At 45.6% G+C, this 14270-nt stretch overlaps 1 protein-coding gene across 4 annotated transcripts in view; it reads left to right on the top strand.

Moving 5' to 3' along the window:
- Positions 1 to 14270, top strand: part of DHX30 (DExH-box helicase 30) — a 60256-nt gene that overhangs the window by 6362 nt on the left and 39624 nt on the right. For 2 of the 4 annotated variants that reach the window (XM_060782732.2, XM_060782731.2), the window contains exon 2: positions 6370 to 6424. In XM_060782732.2, coding sequence (XP_060638715.1) covers positions 6370 to 6424 — 55 coding nt within the window. Of the gene's footprint in view, positions 1 to 6369; positions 6425 to 11250; positions 11458 to 14270 lie in introns of those variants that run through there. The other 2 variants (XM_060782730.2, XM_060782729.2) reach the window with 1 other exon arrangement.

The raw sequence follows: 14270 nt of genomic DNA, 5'->3' as shown, positions 1-14270 counted from the left end.
ATTTTGGGCCGGAACCGTTTAGGGCTTTGTAGGCCAACACCAGCACCTTGAATTGGGCCCGGTAGCAGATCGGCAGCCAGTGGAGCTGGAACAACAAGGGCGTTGTGTGCTCCCTGCGTCCCGCTCCTGTTAGTAACATGGCTGCCGCGCGCTGGACTAGCTGAAGCTTCCGGGCCGTCTTCAAGGGCAGCCCCACGTAGAGAGCGTTGCAGTAGTCAAGGCGGGATGTGACCAGAGCGTGTACTACCGTGGCCAAGTCAGACTTCCCAAGGTACGGGCGTAGCTGGCGCACGAGCCTAAGCTGTGCAAATGCTCTCCTGGTCACCGCTGAGACCTGGGGCTCCAGGCTCAACGATGAGTCCAGGATCACACCCAAGCTGTGAACCTGCGCCTTCAAGGGGAGTGCGACCCCATCCAGCACAGGCTGTAACCCTATACCCTGCCTGGCCTTGCGACTGACCAGGAGTACCTCTGTCTTGTCTGGATTTAATTTCAGTTTGAAAATATAATATACAGTAGGCATTATAAAAATGTTGAAAATGTACTCATTTGGGTTAGACTCAATCTTGTCACCTGGAGAAAGTTATTGTCCAACGGGAAGTACCTGGGTGCAGTTGGATGCTGTGCTTTGTTATATGTAAAAATAATAATCATCATGTGGCAGGAGCAGATAGAAAGGTAACATGGAGTAGCACATTGTGATGCAATTGGGAGGGGGATGTAGGATATCCTCCTCGAATTAGAAAACGTAATGCTGATTGGTAAAGTGGAAGGTGGTCAAGGAGAAAAGGAACATAGAATCAAGGTGTAAGTCTATGTTACTGGTTGAAATAGGACAGTATAAAAGTCCTATTTCACCACCATGGTATACAGTACAGACTTCAAGATGAAGGAGGAATATTGGCCTGGCCACTGGAAAGATGGCTGAAATGCCATGCGCTTTTGCTGCATATAGGCATGTGTCTGCATTTGAATATATTTGAGCAGTATATACTTTGAGACTTCCTTGGAATTGAAGTTAATTACACTTCTGAGGTATCATGTCTGCGCTATATGTAATTTTGGGCAGAGCTTAGAAAAGTTACTTTTCAGATTACAATACCTGGACTCCTTGCATCCAGCTTGTAACTCTAGAGTAGTTTTTTCCAGGCTTTGGTTTTGAATATGAACTAAGGAGCTCAGGATCTTTGAGTGAACAATTGCGATGCTAAGGCATCATTTCATTGAACTGAATTAAGAGATGTCATTTGGAATTTCATATCTGGAGCACTAAATGGTTGCGGGATTTGTGAAGAGAGGCTGCAAGTGTTTGAAAATGAAGAAAAGATTTGGAATAGCTGGCTCTGATTAACATTATTGTAAGATGCCTTGAACCCATTTTGGAAGAAAACTCAGGTATAAATTCAATTATAGGGTACAGTTGTGATTGAGAAAACACAAAGTTTAGAAACTTGGCATTATTAAATGTGCTTTGACCAGTAGCTGTCCACTCCAGAGAAGTTAACACGGTGTAAGCAAAGTTGCACTGACAAAGAGTTGACTTCAAACAGATTGTTAAATATGCTTTCTTAACATGAAAGCATTACGTTGACCTCAAACCTCCTGTTTGTTAGCAAGCCGAACACTTCAGTGTACCCTTAATTGCAAACGGTCCTCCCTAACTAAATCCCCATCATCTTCAAGGTCGAATAACTCATTATCCTGGGACTAGCCAGCCTGGGAATCGACAGGCACTGAGCTCACAGATGGAGCGGTCAACTCCTCCACCTGGAGCTGTGAAGTTTCATTCAAATCATGACCATCATCTAAAACAACATTCCATTCCCTGGGAAACTGAAACGTCGCCTTATCTCTAGAGTCAACACTGTCTATCTCAACCACAGGGATCTGTTCAGAAATCTGTAACCCGTCATCCTCCTCGTCCTGAGGAAACTCAGGCTCAGAAAGCTCAGGCTCAGACTGACCCACAACACTGCCACTTTTGGACTCTCGCTTGCTGAGGTGTTCCTGCAGATTTCAGGTGGTGCAATGCGGGCTAAACAGTATAATTTTTCCAGTGGTATAGGGTGCAAACAACCTGTCATAATGTGGCATGTCTCATTAAAAGCCACATTCATTGTTTTAGCGTGATGAGATGTGTTCCACACGGGCATGCATACTCAGCGGCAGAGTAGCAAAGTGTAAAGACTGATGTCTTCACTGTGTCTGGTTGTGATTCCCAAGTTCTTCCAGTCAGCTTTCGTATGATATTGTTTCTAGCGCCCACTTTTTGCTTGATATTCAGGCATGCTTCTAAATCTAAATAATAGAAGTATAGGCTTGGGCTCTATAAATTTATTTATTCATTTATTGACAGCATTTATATTCTGCCCTTCTCACCCCGCAAGGGTGTATCGGCTCCTACTCTTCTGCCTGCAGAGGAGTGTGCAGACGTGGGCGGGGGTCTCTTTCTTCCCCCTCTTCTGCAATGGTTCTCCTGCTGGTTTGCTACCATTCAAGATGCAGCGGAAAGGAGAGGAGAAGCTCGCCGTGGCCTTTTCGTGACTTATCAGTTGGGATCCCTGCGGAGTATAGATGGTTTAAATGGCTAAAAATGGCTCTTGGTGACGTCATGAGAATTTCCGCCTCTTTGTCTGTGTTGGATTTTCTCTCATCCTAATAATTGGTGTACTGCTGGTTGGAGCCAAACTGTATGCCGTGTTAAATGCATGTTTTGGCAATGTGCTCTTGCTTTTTAAAACTTTAAATTAGAACTTTTGGAGAAACCAGGGTCAGGATCATAAAAAGAAAAGGTGGGTGGGCTTAACAATAATAATAATAATAATAATAATAATAATAACTAGCTGTCCCCTGCCACGCGTTGCTGCAAACAGCTTATTCTCATGCACGACCGCATTAAGGCACTTACACCCTTGTTTTATTACTGGCAGCTCAGTTTGAGTTGGGGCCTGCACATATTTTTATTTATTTACGAGCTATCCCCTGCCACGCATTGCTGTGGCCCAGTTTGGTGATCTGGAAAAATAAAGTAATGAGGAATTGTTGGTTTCTAATATATGTAATTTCTTTCTGCTTGTGGGTAAACAGTATTTCTTGCTGTTTCTTTGTCAGTGTTGATGTGGAGATTGTCTGGTTTGCCCACCCTGGAACATGCAACATATCATTGTCCATTTTTAAGGGTCCCTTCCAAATCTATGATACTATATCTCTCTCTGTGTGAATCATATATATCTATCTATATCTATGGCTGGATGGCTCTTTGTCAGGAGGACTTTGATTACATTTTCTTGCCCCAGTGAAGGGAGTTGGACTGGATGGCCTTGAATATTTTCTGTTCCTCATGGGGTTCTATGTGGAAAGTTTAGTTCAATTCTATAGTTGGTGGGGTTCAGAATGCTCTTTGATTGTAGGTGAACTATAAATCCCAGTAACTACAACTCCCAAATGTCAGGGTCTATTTTCCCCAAACTCCATCTGTGTTCATATTTGGGCGTATTGAGTACTTTTGCCAAGTTTGGTGCAGATCCATCATTGTTTGAGTCCACCGTGCTCTCTGGATGTAGGTGAACTACAACTCCCAAACTCAAGGTTAATGCCCATCAAACCCTTCCAAGATTTTCTGTTGGTCATGGGAGTTCTGTGTGCCAAGTTTGGTTCAATTCCATCGTTGGTGGGGTTCAGAATGCTCTTGATTGTAGGTGAACTATAAATCCCAGCAGCTACAACTCCCAAATGACAAAATCATAATTTTTTGAGCGATGGTCATTCCTTGTGTTGTGAGACATTTTGTTGCCAAATTTGGTGTGATTTCGTTCATTGGTTCTTTTGTTTTTAAGGTACTCATTATGCACAGAGCATTTATATATAGATAGATAATAAAAATAATCTTTATTTATATCCCACCACCATTTCCCAAGGGACTCGGAGCGGTTTATATTTTTTTTTTTTATTTATTTATTTATTTGACTTGTATACCGCTACTCCCAATTTGGCTCGGAGCGGTTTACAGCAGTAGATTAAAACAATACAATTAATTTTACAATACAATAAAAACAAGAACAGACATAGGCCAAGCCCAACAACACATCTTAACTCTTTCCCTGCTATGTCCTCATCTCCCTGCCCTCAAAACTGCTGTTTGGAAAAGAAAGGATTGAGAACAAATTTCAGTTTCACATCTAGGGAATCGATTTCAGTTTCACATATAGAAAACAAGCCGGCCATGCATTTCCAATATGTATCACTATGACTTAAGACTGAAATTGAGCTCATCAACATGGCGTTTTGCACATAGGAAGCCCTAGATCAGTGTTTCTCAACCTTCCTAATGCTGTGACCCCTTCATGCAGTTCCTCATGTTGTGGTGACCCCCCTGCGAAACGTGGACTGTCTACAGATGTCGCATGCAACTCCTGAAACGATTCCATCAGCGCTGCCTCCGGAAAATCCTACAAATCTCTTGGGAAGACAAGTGGACAAACATCAGCGTGCTGGAAGAAGCAAAGACCACCAGCACTAAAGCAATGGTCCTCCGCCATCAACTCCACTGGACCGGCCACGTTATCCGGATGCCCGACCATCATCTCCCAAAGCAGTTGCTCTACTCCGAACTCAAGAAAACGGAATGCTGGTGGGCAGGAAAAGAGATTTAAAGATAGGCTCAAAGCCAACCTTAAAATCTCTGGCATAGACACTGAGAACTGGGAAGCCCTGGCCCTTGAGCGCTCCAGCTGGAAGTCAGCTGTGACCAGCAGTGCTGCAGAATTTGAAGAGGCACGAATGGAGGGTGAAAGAGAGAAACGTGCCAGGAGGACGGCGCGTCAAGCCAACCCTGACCAAGAGCGCCTTCCACCTGGAAACCAATGCCCTCACTGTGGGAGAAGATACAGGTCAAGAAGAGGGCTCCACAGCGACCTATGGATCCAAAAGAATACTGATCCTGGAAGACTATCCTACTCGTCCAATGAGGGATCGCCTAAGTAAGGTGACCCCCAACCATAACATCATTTTCGCTGCTACTTCATAAATGTAATTTTGCTACTGTTATGAATCGTCATGTAAATCTCTGATATGCAGGAATATTTTCATTCACTGGGCACAAATACCCGATATGCCCAAATTCAAACACTGCTGTGGTTGGGGGGATTGATTTTGTTTTGGGGGAGTTGTAGTTGCTGGGATTTATAGTTCACCTACAATAAAAGAGCATCCTGAATTCCACCAATGATGGAATTGAACCAAATGTGGCACACAGAACTCCCATGACCAACAAAAAATACTGGAAATGTTTGGTGGGCCTTGACCTTGAGTTTCGGAGTTGTAGTTCACCTACATCTAGCGAGCACTATGGACTCAAACAATGATGGATCCGGGCCAAACTCAAATACTCAATATGTCCAAATATGAACACTGGTGGAGTTTGGGGAAAATAGACCTTGACATTTGTGAGTTGTACAATCAAAGAGCATTTTGAACCCCACCAATGATAGAATTGGGCCAAACTTCCCACACAGAACCCCATGCCCAACAGAAAATACTATTTTCTGATGGTCTTTGGCACCCCCTCATGAGCCCCCCCCCCAGGGGTCCCGACCCCCGCGTTGAGAAACACTATTCTGTGTCTTTGTAGGAAAGAGATCTGTGGTGGACTAGTCCTCTCCACCCAAGAAGTGCCATGTTTGGGTGTACAAGACACCTGTGATGCTGGGGTCTTATGTACAGGCAACCACCAGTTCAGGGAACCTCCCCTGGGTGGGGTCGTGAGGAGGTCCCAACCCCCAGGTAGAGAAACACTGCCCTAGATTCTGTCCTCAACAAGTTGGAGAGGTTCTCATTCGTAGGGTCACCATATGATGAATCATAGAATCAAAGAGTTGGAAGAGACCTCATGGGCCATCCATTCCAACCCCATTCTGCCAAGAAGCAGGTGTATTGCACTCAAATCACCCCTGACAGATGGCCATCCACCCTCTGTTTAAAAGCTTCCAAAGAAGGAGCCTCCACCACGCTCCAGGGCAGAGAGTTCCACTGCTGAACGGCTCTCACAGTCAGGAAGTTCTTCCTCATGTTCAGATGGAATCTCCTCTCTTGTAGTTTGAAGCTATTGTCACGTGTCCAAGTCTCCAGGGAAGCAGAAAACAAGCTTGCTCCCTCCTCCCTGTGGCTTCCTCTCACATATTTATACATGGCTATCATATCTCCTCTCAGCCTTCTCTTCTTCAGGCTAAACATGCCCAGCTCCTTAAGCTGCCACATCACATTACATGACGTTGACTTGATGATAAATTAACAGAATTAACAACAATGAGTGATGTCTCCTTTGATTTATTTTCATTTTTATCACTCCTTACCTTTTGTTTTTTTCCCCAGGAACTGTACTCTTTTCCTCTGCCAGAGATGTTCTCCCTGAATTCATGTAGAAGAGGTAAGAAGCAAGCAACTGGAAGGGGGATTTCTCATTTCTTGACCAAGATGAGAGTTGTGTAACAAAACGAAGGAGCTCTAGGAGTGGGCAGTGATCGAGGGCCCATGATGGATGAAGGGCTGGCTCTGTTTTTCTCTCCAAAAGCCATATTCTCAAACTCAAGATCTTGCAGGTCTCGCCACTAAGCCTAACCTTTCATAAGACTTTGAATGGATCTATACCGGGCCTGAGCCAACTTGGACCCTCCAGGTGTTTTGGACTCCAACTCCCACAATTCCTAACAGCCAGTAGGCTGTTAGGAATTGTGGGAGTTGAAGTCCAAAACACCTGGAAGGCTCAAGTTTGCCCTTGCCTGATCTATACATTGTAAAATGAAAGCCATTTGACAGCACTTTACCTGACATGGCTCAGCACTATGGACTCGTGGGATTTCTGATTTGGTGGGATGCCAGCAGAGAAGATTAAAGGCCTTGTAAAACTATAATTCCCAAGGTTCCATAGCACAGAGCCATGGCAGTTAAAGTGATATCAAATTGCATTCATTTTACAGGGCAGCTGCATCCTTAGTTTTCTTACTCTGACAGTGAATGAACATCAAGGCAAGCTCTTCCAACATTGATTTTAGTGCCTCAACTTGAGCTTGAAAACCTGACCTGTTAGGTCTGCAAATATGCTTCCTTGGGACGGGGGGGGGGGGGGGGAGCAAAAATAGAGAAGGTGGCAGATATGTTAAGGAAGGAAAGTGTGTCACCTGTTGAACTGAAAATTATTTAACAACCTTTCCCACCCTGATATTTCAGCTCATGTGTTCACCGTCAGCAGTTGTGCTCCACAAAGCACTCCTTTTAAGAAGGTGGCCTGAAGACATGGGCCAGTAGTGTTTTTACTACTGGCTAGGTTGTACACCTTAGGTTGTTCAATTGTTCTATTTTTAACTGTTTATTGTTTATTTTAATTGGGTTAATTTGTTGTTGCACGTGGCATTGATTTTTTTTGCTTTTTTTTTTGAAGCCACCCTGAATAATAATAATTATAATTATTATTATTATTATTATTATTATTATTTGAAACACAATAAGGTGAGTCCACAGCAGACACTCTGCTGGCTGTTGTGTTGGATCACACGTCGGACACTTCCCAAGTGTCTAGGACTGTGTGATGTATCGACGAATAATGTGTGCTGATCCCAGTAAGGTGGCCTTTTGCAGTTGGCAGATGGTACTCTTGTCAGCACCAATTGTGTTTAAGTGCAGGCCAAGGTCTTTAGGCACTGCACCCAGTGTGCCGATCACCACTGGGACCCCCTTGACTGGCATGTGCCAGAGTCTTTGCAGTTCGATCTTTAAATCCTCATATTGTGTCAGATTTTCCAGTTGTTTCTCTGCAATCCTGCTGTCACCTGGGATTGTGACATCGATGATCCATACTTATTATTACTATCATTAGATACATAAGATTAGTATGCAGCAATCAAGATCACGCTGGCTTATGTATTTGATCACACGTCGGACACTTCCAAAGTGTCCTAGAACTGTGTGATATATTGGCGAATTATGCGTGCAGGTCCAAGTAGGTGACAAGTGGCAATTTTGTCAGCTCCGATTGTTTTTAAGTGCAGGCCAGAGTCTTTAGACACTGCACCCAGTGTGCCGATCACCACTGGGACCACCATTACTGGCTTGTGCCAGAGTTATTGCAGTTCAATCTGTAACTCCTATTATTATTATTTGAAACACAACAAGATGAGTCCACAGCAGACACTCTGCTGGCCGTTGTATTGGATCACACGTCAGACACTTCCCAAGCGTCTAGGACTATGTGATGTATCGGCGAATAATGTGTGCAGATCCCAATAAGGTGGCCTTCTGCAGCTGGCAGGTGGTAATTTTGTCAGCACCAATTGTGTTTAAGTGCAGGCCAAGGTCTTTAGGTACTCCACCCAGTGTGCTGATCATTATTATTATTATTATTAGATGTTCATTCAGTTCACATTTCTGTTGTGCAAGGTTAAAAAGGGCATCACCCAAGCCCTCTGGGAACATGGATCTGCCCTCATGTTCATTATGTTGAAGATATACACCATAGATTTTTCTCTTGATGACGTGAGCCATCTTTCCAAAGGTCTAGGGAGCATTCTGTTGCCATGACTTGTATACTGCATCTTGATACACTGAAGACTTCCCTGGCCCCAGCTGCCCTTTTACTGGTTTTGCAAATTTAGTTTTTATTTAGTTTTTCCTCAAATTTGAAACAGTCAGAATGATTCTTTTCACAGTTTATATTTTGTCCCTCGTTGCACGGGTTTGTGCCACCTTGGAGGCTACTGTCCTTGGTGCTGAAATCCTTACAAGTTTGCATCTTCTGCCGTTTTCTTTCCCTTGTTGTTTTATCTAGCTCTGCAGTTAAATCATTATTAGTTTTCCATATTCAATGCGCCTTCTAAGTTCCAAACATTGATCTTAGAACAAGAAATGTGTGCAGGAATAAAGAGTTACTTTGTAGAGGCTGGAAAGAGAGGAGGAGGAAGGAACTGTTGCATCTGCTCAGTAAAAAATGCTAAATCACCCTTGAAGCCTTTTGACATTCTTGCATGGCATTTCTAAATGTGTATCATGTATATGTTTGGTGCTATTGTCTGGTGAGTTGGGATGATGTTGGAGGGCAGCTTATTTATTTGTCGTGTCAGGGCAACCAGTCAATTGTATTACATTTCTAACAGAACAAAACGAACAGACAGACAAAATACAAACTTTGCGAGTTTGGTAGTTGATTAAATGTCCTTTGACCAGTAGCTGTCCACTTGGAGTGCTTCTGGTGTTGCTGCAAGAAGGTCCTCCCTTGTGCATGTGGCAGGGCTCAGATTGCATTGCAGCAGGTGGTCAGTGGTTTGCTCTTCTCCACACTCGCATGTCGAGGATTCCACTTTGTGGCCCCATTTCTGAAGGTTGGCTCTGCATCTCGTGGTGCCAGAGCGCAGTCTGTTCAGCGCCTTCCAAGTCGCCCAGTCTTCTGTGTGCCCAGGGGGGAGTCTCTCCTTTGGTATTTATTTATTTATTTATTATTTACTTCATTTATATACTGCTTTTCTCAGCCCTTAGGTGACTCAAAGCGATTAACAACAACAGTTTCAATAAACACATTACAAAATCATGGGAACATTTAAAAGCAATAGCATAACAACAATTAAACAACAATATGACAAATCATTCATGGTATCAGCCATTGGCTGAGGTTCTGGGTTTGACCCTGCCACTTTTGGACTCTCGCTTGCTGAGGTGTTCCAGCAAGTGTCTCTGTCGATCTTATAAAACTATTTCTTGATTTAAGTTGTTGATGTGCTGGGTGATACCCAAACAGGGATGGGCTGGAGATGTCTCTGCCTTGGTTCTTTCATTATTGGCTGCTACTTCCTGGCAGATGTCAGGTGGTGCAATACCAGCTAAACAGTGTAATTTCTCCAGTGGTGTAGGGCGTAGACACCCCGTGATAATGCGGCATGTCTCATTAAGAGCCACATCCACTGTTTTAGCATGGTGAGATGCGTTCCACACTGGGCATGCGTACTCAGCAGCAGAGTAGCATAGTGCGAGGGCAGATGTCTTCACTGTGTCTGGTTGTGATCCCCAGGTTGTGCCAGTCAGCTTTTGTATGATATTGTTTCTAGCGCCCACTTTTTGCTTGATGTTCAAGCAGTGCTTCTTGTAGGTCAGAGCATGGTTCATAGTGGTTCGCAGGTATGTGGGTGTGCTGCAATGCTCCAGTGGGATCCTCAGAGCTCGGGATGCTTGTCTATTCTTAAGGTGTTGAACATGGATGGAGCAAGCACACTCCCCTGGGGCAGGCCATTCTTCTGTTTTTGCCATCTGCTTCTAGATGCAGCCAAGGGTCCAAATCCCCACTCAGGCAGAATTGATTTGGAATTAAAGACGGCCCGGAAGCTTCAGCTAGTCCAGCGCGCGGCAGCCATATTACTAACAGGAGCGGGACGCAGGGAGCACACAACGCCCTTGTTGTCCCAGCTCCACTGGCTGCCGATCTGCTCCCTGGCCCAATTCAAGGTGCTGGTGTTGGCCTACAAAGCCCTAAACGGTTCCGGCCCAAAATACCTGTCTGACCGCATCTCGGCCTACGAGCCCACGAGGACCTTGAGATCGTCTGGGGAGGCCCTCCTCTCGATCCCGCCCGCCTCACAGGCACGCCTGGCGGGGACGAGGGAGAGGGCCTTCTCGGTGGTGGCCCCCCGGCTGTGGAACACCCTCCCTGTAGATATCAGACAGGCGCCCTCCCTTATGACATTCCGCAAGAGACTAAAGACGTGGTTGTTTGAGAAGGCGTTTGACTAAGTGCTACAACAAATTAGCAATGATGATTGGAACGGAATATGGATAACGAGATTGGATTGTGATTCTACGATGAGACGTCGCGAATGACTTAGTGTAATTGTATTATTGATACCGATGTTGTTATTGTTGTTTATGATATTGCTTTTTTGTAAATTGTTTTTTATATGTTGTACACCGCCGTGAGTCGCCCTAGGGCTGAGAACGGCGGTCTACAAATGCAGTAAATAAATAAATAAATAAATAAATTAGGAATGGTGGGAGTTGGAGTCCAAAACACCTGGAGGGAGGGCCCAAGTTTGCCCATGCCTGATCTATTACTATATCACTGCCTCCTGGTCCTTTTTTCCTCCCCTCTGTGTTTTTGTCTGGATGCTCCCCTGCAGTGCCAGGCAGCCGCCCGCTAGATGGCGCGGCAGGGGCGGAGGTGAAGATGCCACAAAAGCGCAGGCGCGCCGGGCGTGACGTCGTCGCCGTGCGCGCCCCGGCTCTCTTTCTCAAAGATGGCGGCGCCCAGCCGGCTGCTGCAGGCGTTTGTGGCGGGCGCGCTGTGGCCCAGGCCCGGCCTCGGTGGGGGAAGCGCTTCTGCCGCTGCCGCTTCTTTGTGGCGGAGGGGCCTCTGCGAGCAGGCCTCCGGGGCAACAGCGGCGGATGAGAGCGACGGGGAGAGCGAGGGCGAGATGGGGCGCGTGGGTGAGCCGCAGGCCTGTAGTTGTCCTTGTGCATGATGGGGGGGGGGGGAGGGCCTCTCCGTCTCTTGCTTGGAAATAAGCCCCGGAATTGAGCCTCACGTAGAGAGAGAGAGAGAGAGATCAAGGGCATGCTGTATAGACCATATAGCCATTGTTGTTCATTCGTTCAGTCGTCTCCGACTCTTCGTGACCTCATGGACCAGCCCACGCCAGAGCTCCCTGTCGGCCGTCACCACCCCCAGCTCCTTCAAGGTCAGTCCAGTCACTTCAAGGATGCCATCCATCCATCTTGCCCTTGGTCGGCCCCTCTTCCTTTGGCCTTCCACTTTCCCCAGCATCATTGTCTTCTCTAGGCTTTGCTGTCTCCTCATGATGTGGCCTAAGGACTTCCGCTTTGTCTGTAGTATCCATCCCTCCAGTGAGCAGCCGGGCTTTACTTCCTGGAGGATGGACTGGTTGGATCTTCTCGCAGTCCAAGGCACTCTCAGCACTTTCCTCCAGCACCACAGCTCAAAAGCATCTCTCTTCCTTCGCTCAGCCTTCCCTAAGGTCCAGCTCTCACATCCGTAGGTGACTACAGGGAAGACCATGGCTTTGACTAGGCAAAGGATCCTTGTTGCCTGTCTGATGTCTCTACTCTTGACTGTTTTATCGAGATTGGACATTGCTCTCCTCCCAAGAAGGAAGTGTCTTCTGATTTCCCGGCCACAGTCTGCATCTGCACTCATCTTTGCACCTAGAAATACAAAGTCTGTCACGCCCTCCACGTTTTCTCCCTCTATTTCCCAGTTGTCAATCATTCACTTAACTAAAAGGCATGAATTTTGACTAGGCGGATCTTTGTTGCCAGTCTGATGTCTCTACTCTTCACTAGTTTATCGAGACTGGACATTGCTCTCCTCCCAAGAAGTAAGCGTCTTCCCGGCTACAGTCTGCGTCTAAAGTAATTTTTGCACCTAGAAATACAAAGTCTGTCACGGCCTCCACATTTTCTCCCTCTATTTTCCAGTTGTCAATCATTCTTGTTGCCATAATCTTGGTTTTTTTTATGTTTAGCTGCAACCCAGCTTTTGCGCTTTCTTCTTTCACCTTGATTAGAAGGTTCCTCAGCTCCTCCTCGCTTTCGGCCATCAGAGTGGTGTCATCTGCATATCTGAGGTTGTTAATGTTTCTTCCATATAGCCATACAGCCCGAAAAAACCTACAACAACCCACTAAGACATGGTTGTTTCAGCAAGCGTTTACAAATGTAGAGTAACTGACATAGGAAATGGAATCACCTGACAATGGAATCGGACAATGTTTTTAACTAGGAGACGCTAATGATGTTGGTTTTATTGTTTCGGTTGTGGTTTTATATTGTTTTTAATGTTTAATTTGTATGTGATAATAATAATAATAATAATAATAATAATAATAACCTACAAGAAGCACTGCCTGAACCAAAAAGTGGGTGGCAGAAACAATATACGAAAGCTGACTGGCACAACCGGGGAATCACAACCAGACACAGTGAAGACATCTGCCTTTGCGCTGTGCTACTCTGCTGCTGAGTACGCATGCCCAGTGTGGAACACATCTCACCACACTAAAACAGTGGATGTAGCTGTGAATGAGACATGCCACATTATCACAGGGTGTCTGCGCCCTACACCACTGGAGAAATTACACTGCTGGGAGAGGTCATCCCGAGTTTTGGACTTGGGTGCCATCTCTATGCAGATGACGCGCAACTCTACTACTCTTTTCCACCTAACTTCAAGGAAGCCCCTAGGGTGCTGGACGAGTGCCTGGCCACTGTGGCTATCTGGATGAGGAGGAACAAGCTGAGGATCACTCCCGACAAGACAGAGGTCCTCCTGGTCGATCGTAATCCGGATCGGGGTATAGGGTGGCAACCTGTGCTGGACGGGTTTGCACTCCCCCTGAAGTCACAGGTCTGCAGTCTGGGTGTCCTGGATTCATCACTTACGCTTGAAGCTCAGGGGTCGGCGGTGCCGCCAGACTCGTGTGCCAGCTGCGACCGTACCTCGTGAAGTCAGATCTGGCCAGGGTGGTCCATGCCTTAGTCACCTCCAGATTGGATTACTGTAATGCACTCTACGTGGGGCTGCTCTTGAAAATGGCCCAGAAATTTCAGTTGGTACAATGGGCGGCAGCCAGGTTGCTAACTGGTGCTTCTTACTGTTTATTGTTTATTTTTCTTTTGAGATTTATTTTACTGTTTTGTATTGATTATTTTGTTATTGCCTTTGTTTTATTAATGTACTGCGGGCTTGGCCTCATGTAAGCCGCACCATGTCCCTTGGGGAGATGGTAGCAGGGTACAAATAAAGTATTATTATTATTATTATATTCTGTTGAAATCTAGCTGAGCGTCTTAATTGCTGCACGGACCATCTCTGCTTACTGAAACTTCTTTTCCCATTCAAGGTCTCATTACCCTCATTAACTCCTGCACCTGGTAACTATTGTCAAGGAAGAACTATTTCACTTGCATATTCGCAGATGCACCAATTCTACAACAGTTTTATAAGATGGTCCATTGACCCATATTAGAAGTAGGCATATTGGGGGAAAACACGTGTGAACATGCACTTTGATTTAAACATCTGACCGCCTATTGTACAATATGAATGCTCTTTGTTGTGTTTATTTGCATGCTTTGTCTCTTTGGAATATCCTAAGGTGAATTGAGTTGTAGCGTTACTGTTACCATGCTGCTGCACACAGCTATGAACAACACGTTGGCTTTGTGTGTCCAATGAGATATTGAAGGCACCCCAGGAAAGTGTCCCATCTCCTTAAGCTCCA

This window comes from Anolis sagrei, chromosome 6 (assembly GCF_037176765.1).
Source record: "Anolis sagrei isolate rAnoSag1 chromosome 6, rAnoSag1.mat, whole genome shotgun sequence".
NCBI classification, from domain to species: Eukaryota; Metazoa; Chordata; class Lepidosauria; order Squamata; family Dactyloidae; genus Anolis; species Anolis sagrei.
Note: the sequence above shows the minus strand (reverse complement) of the source record. Positions and strands in the feature narration are given on the sequence as shown.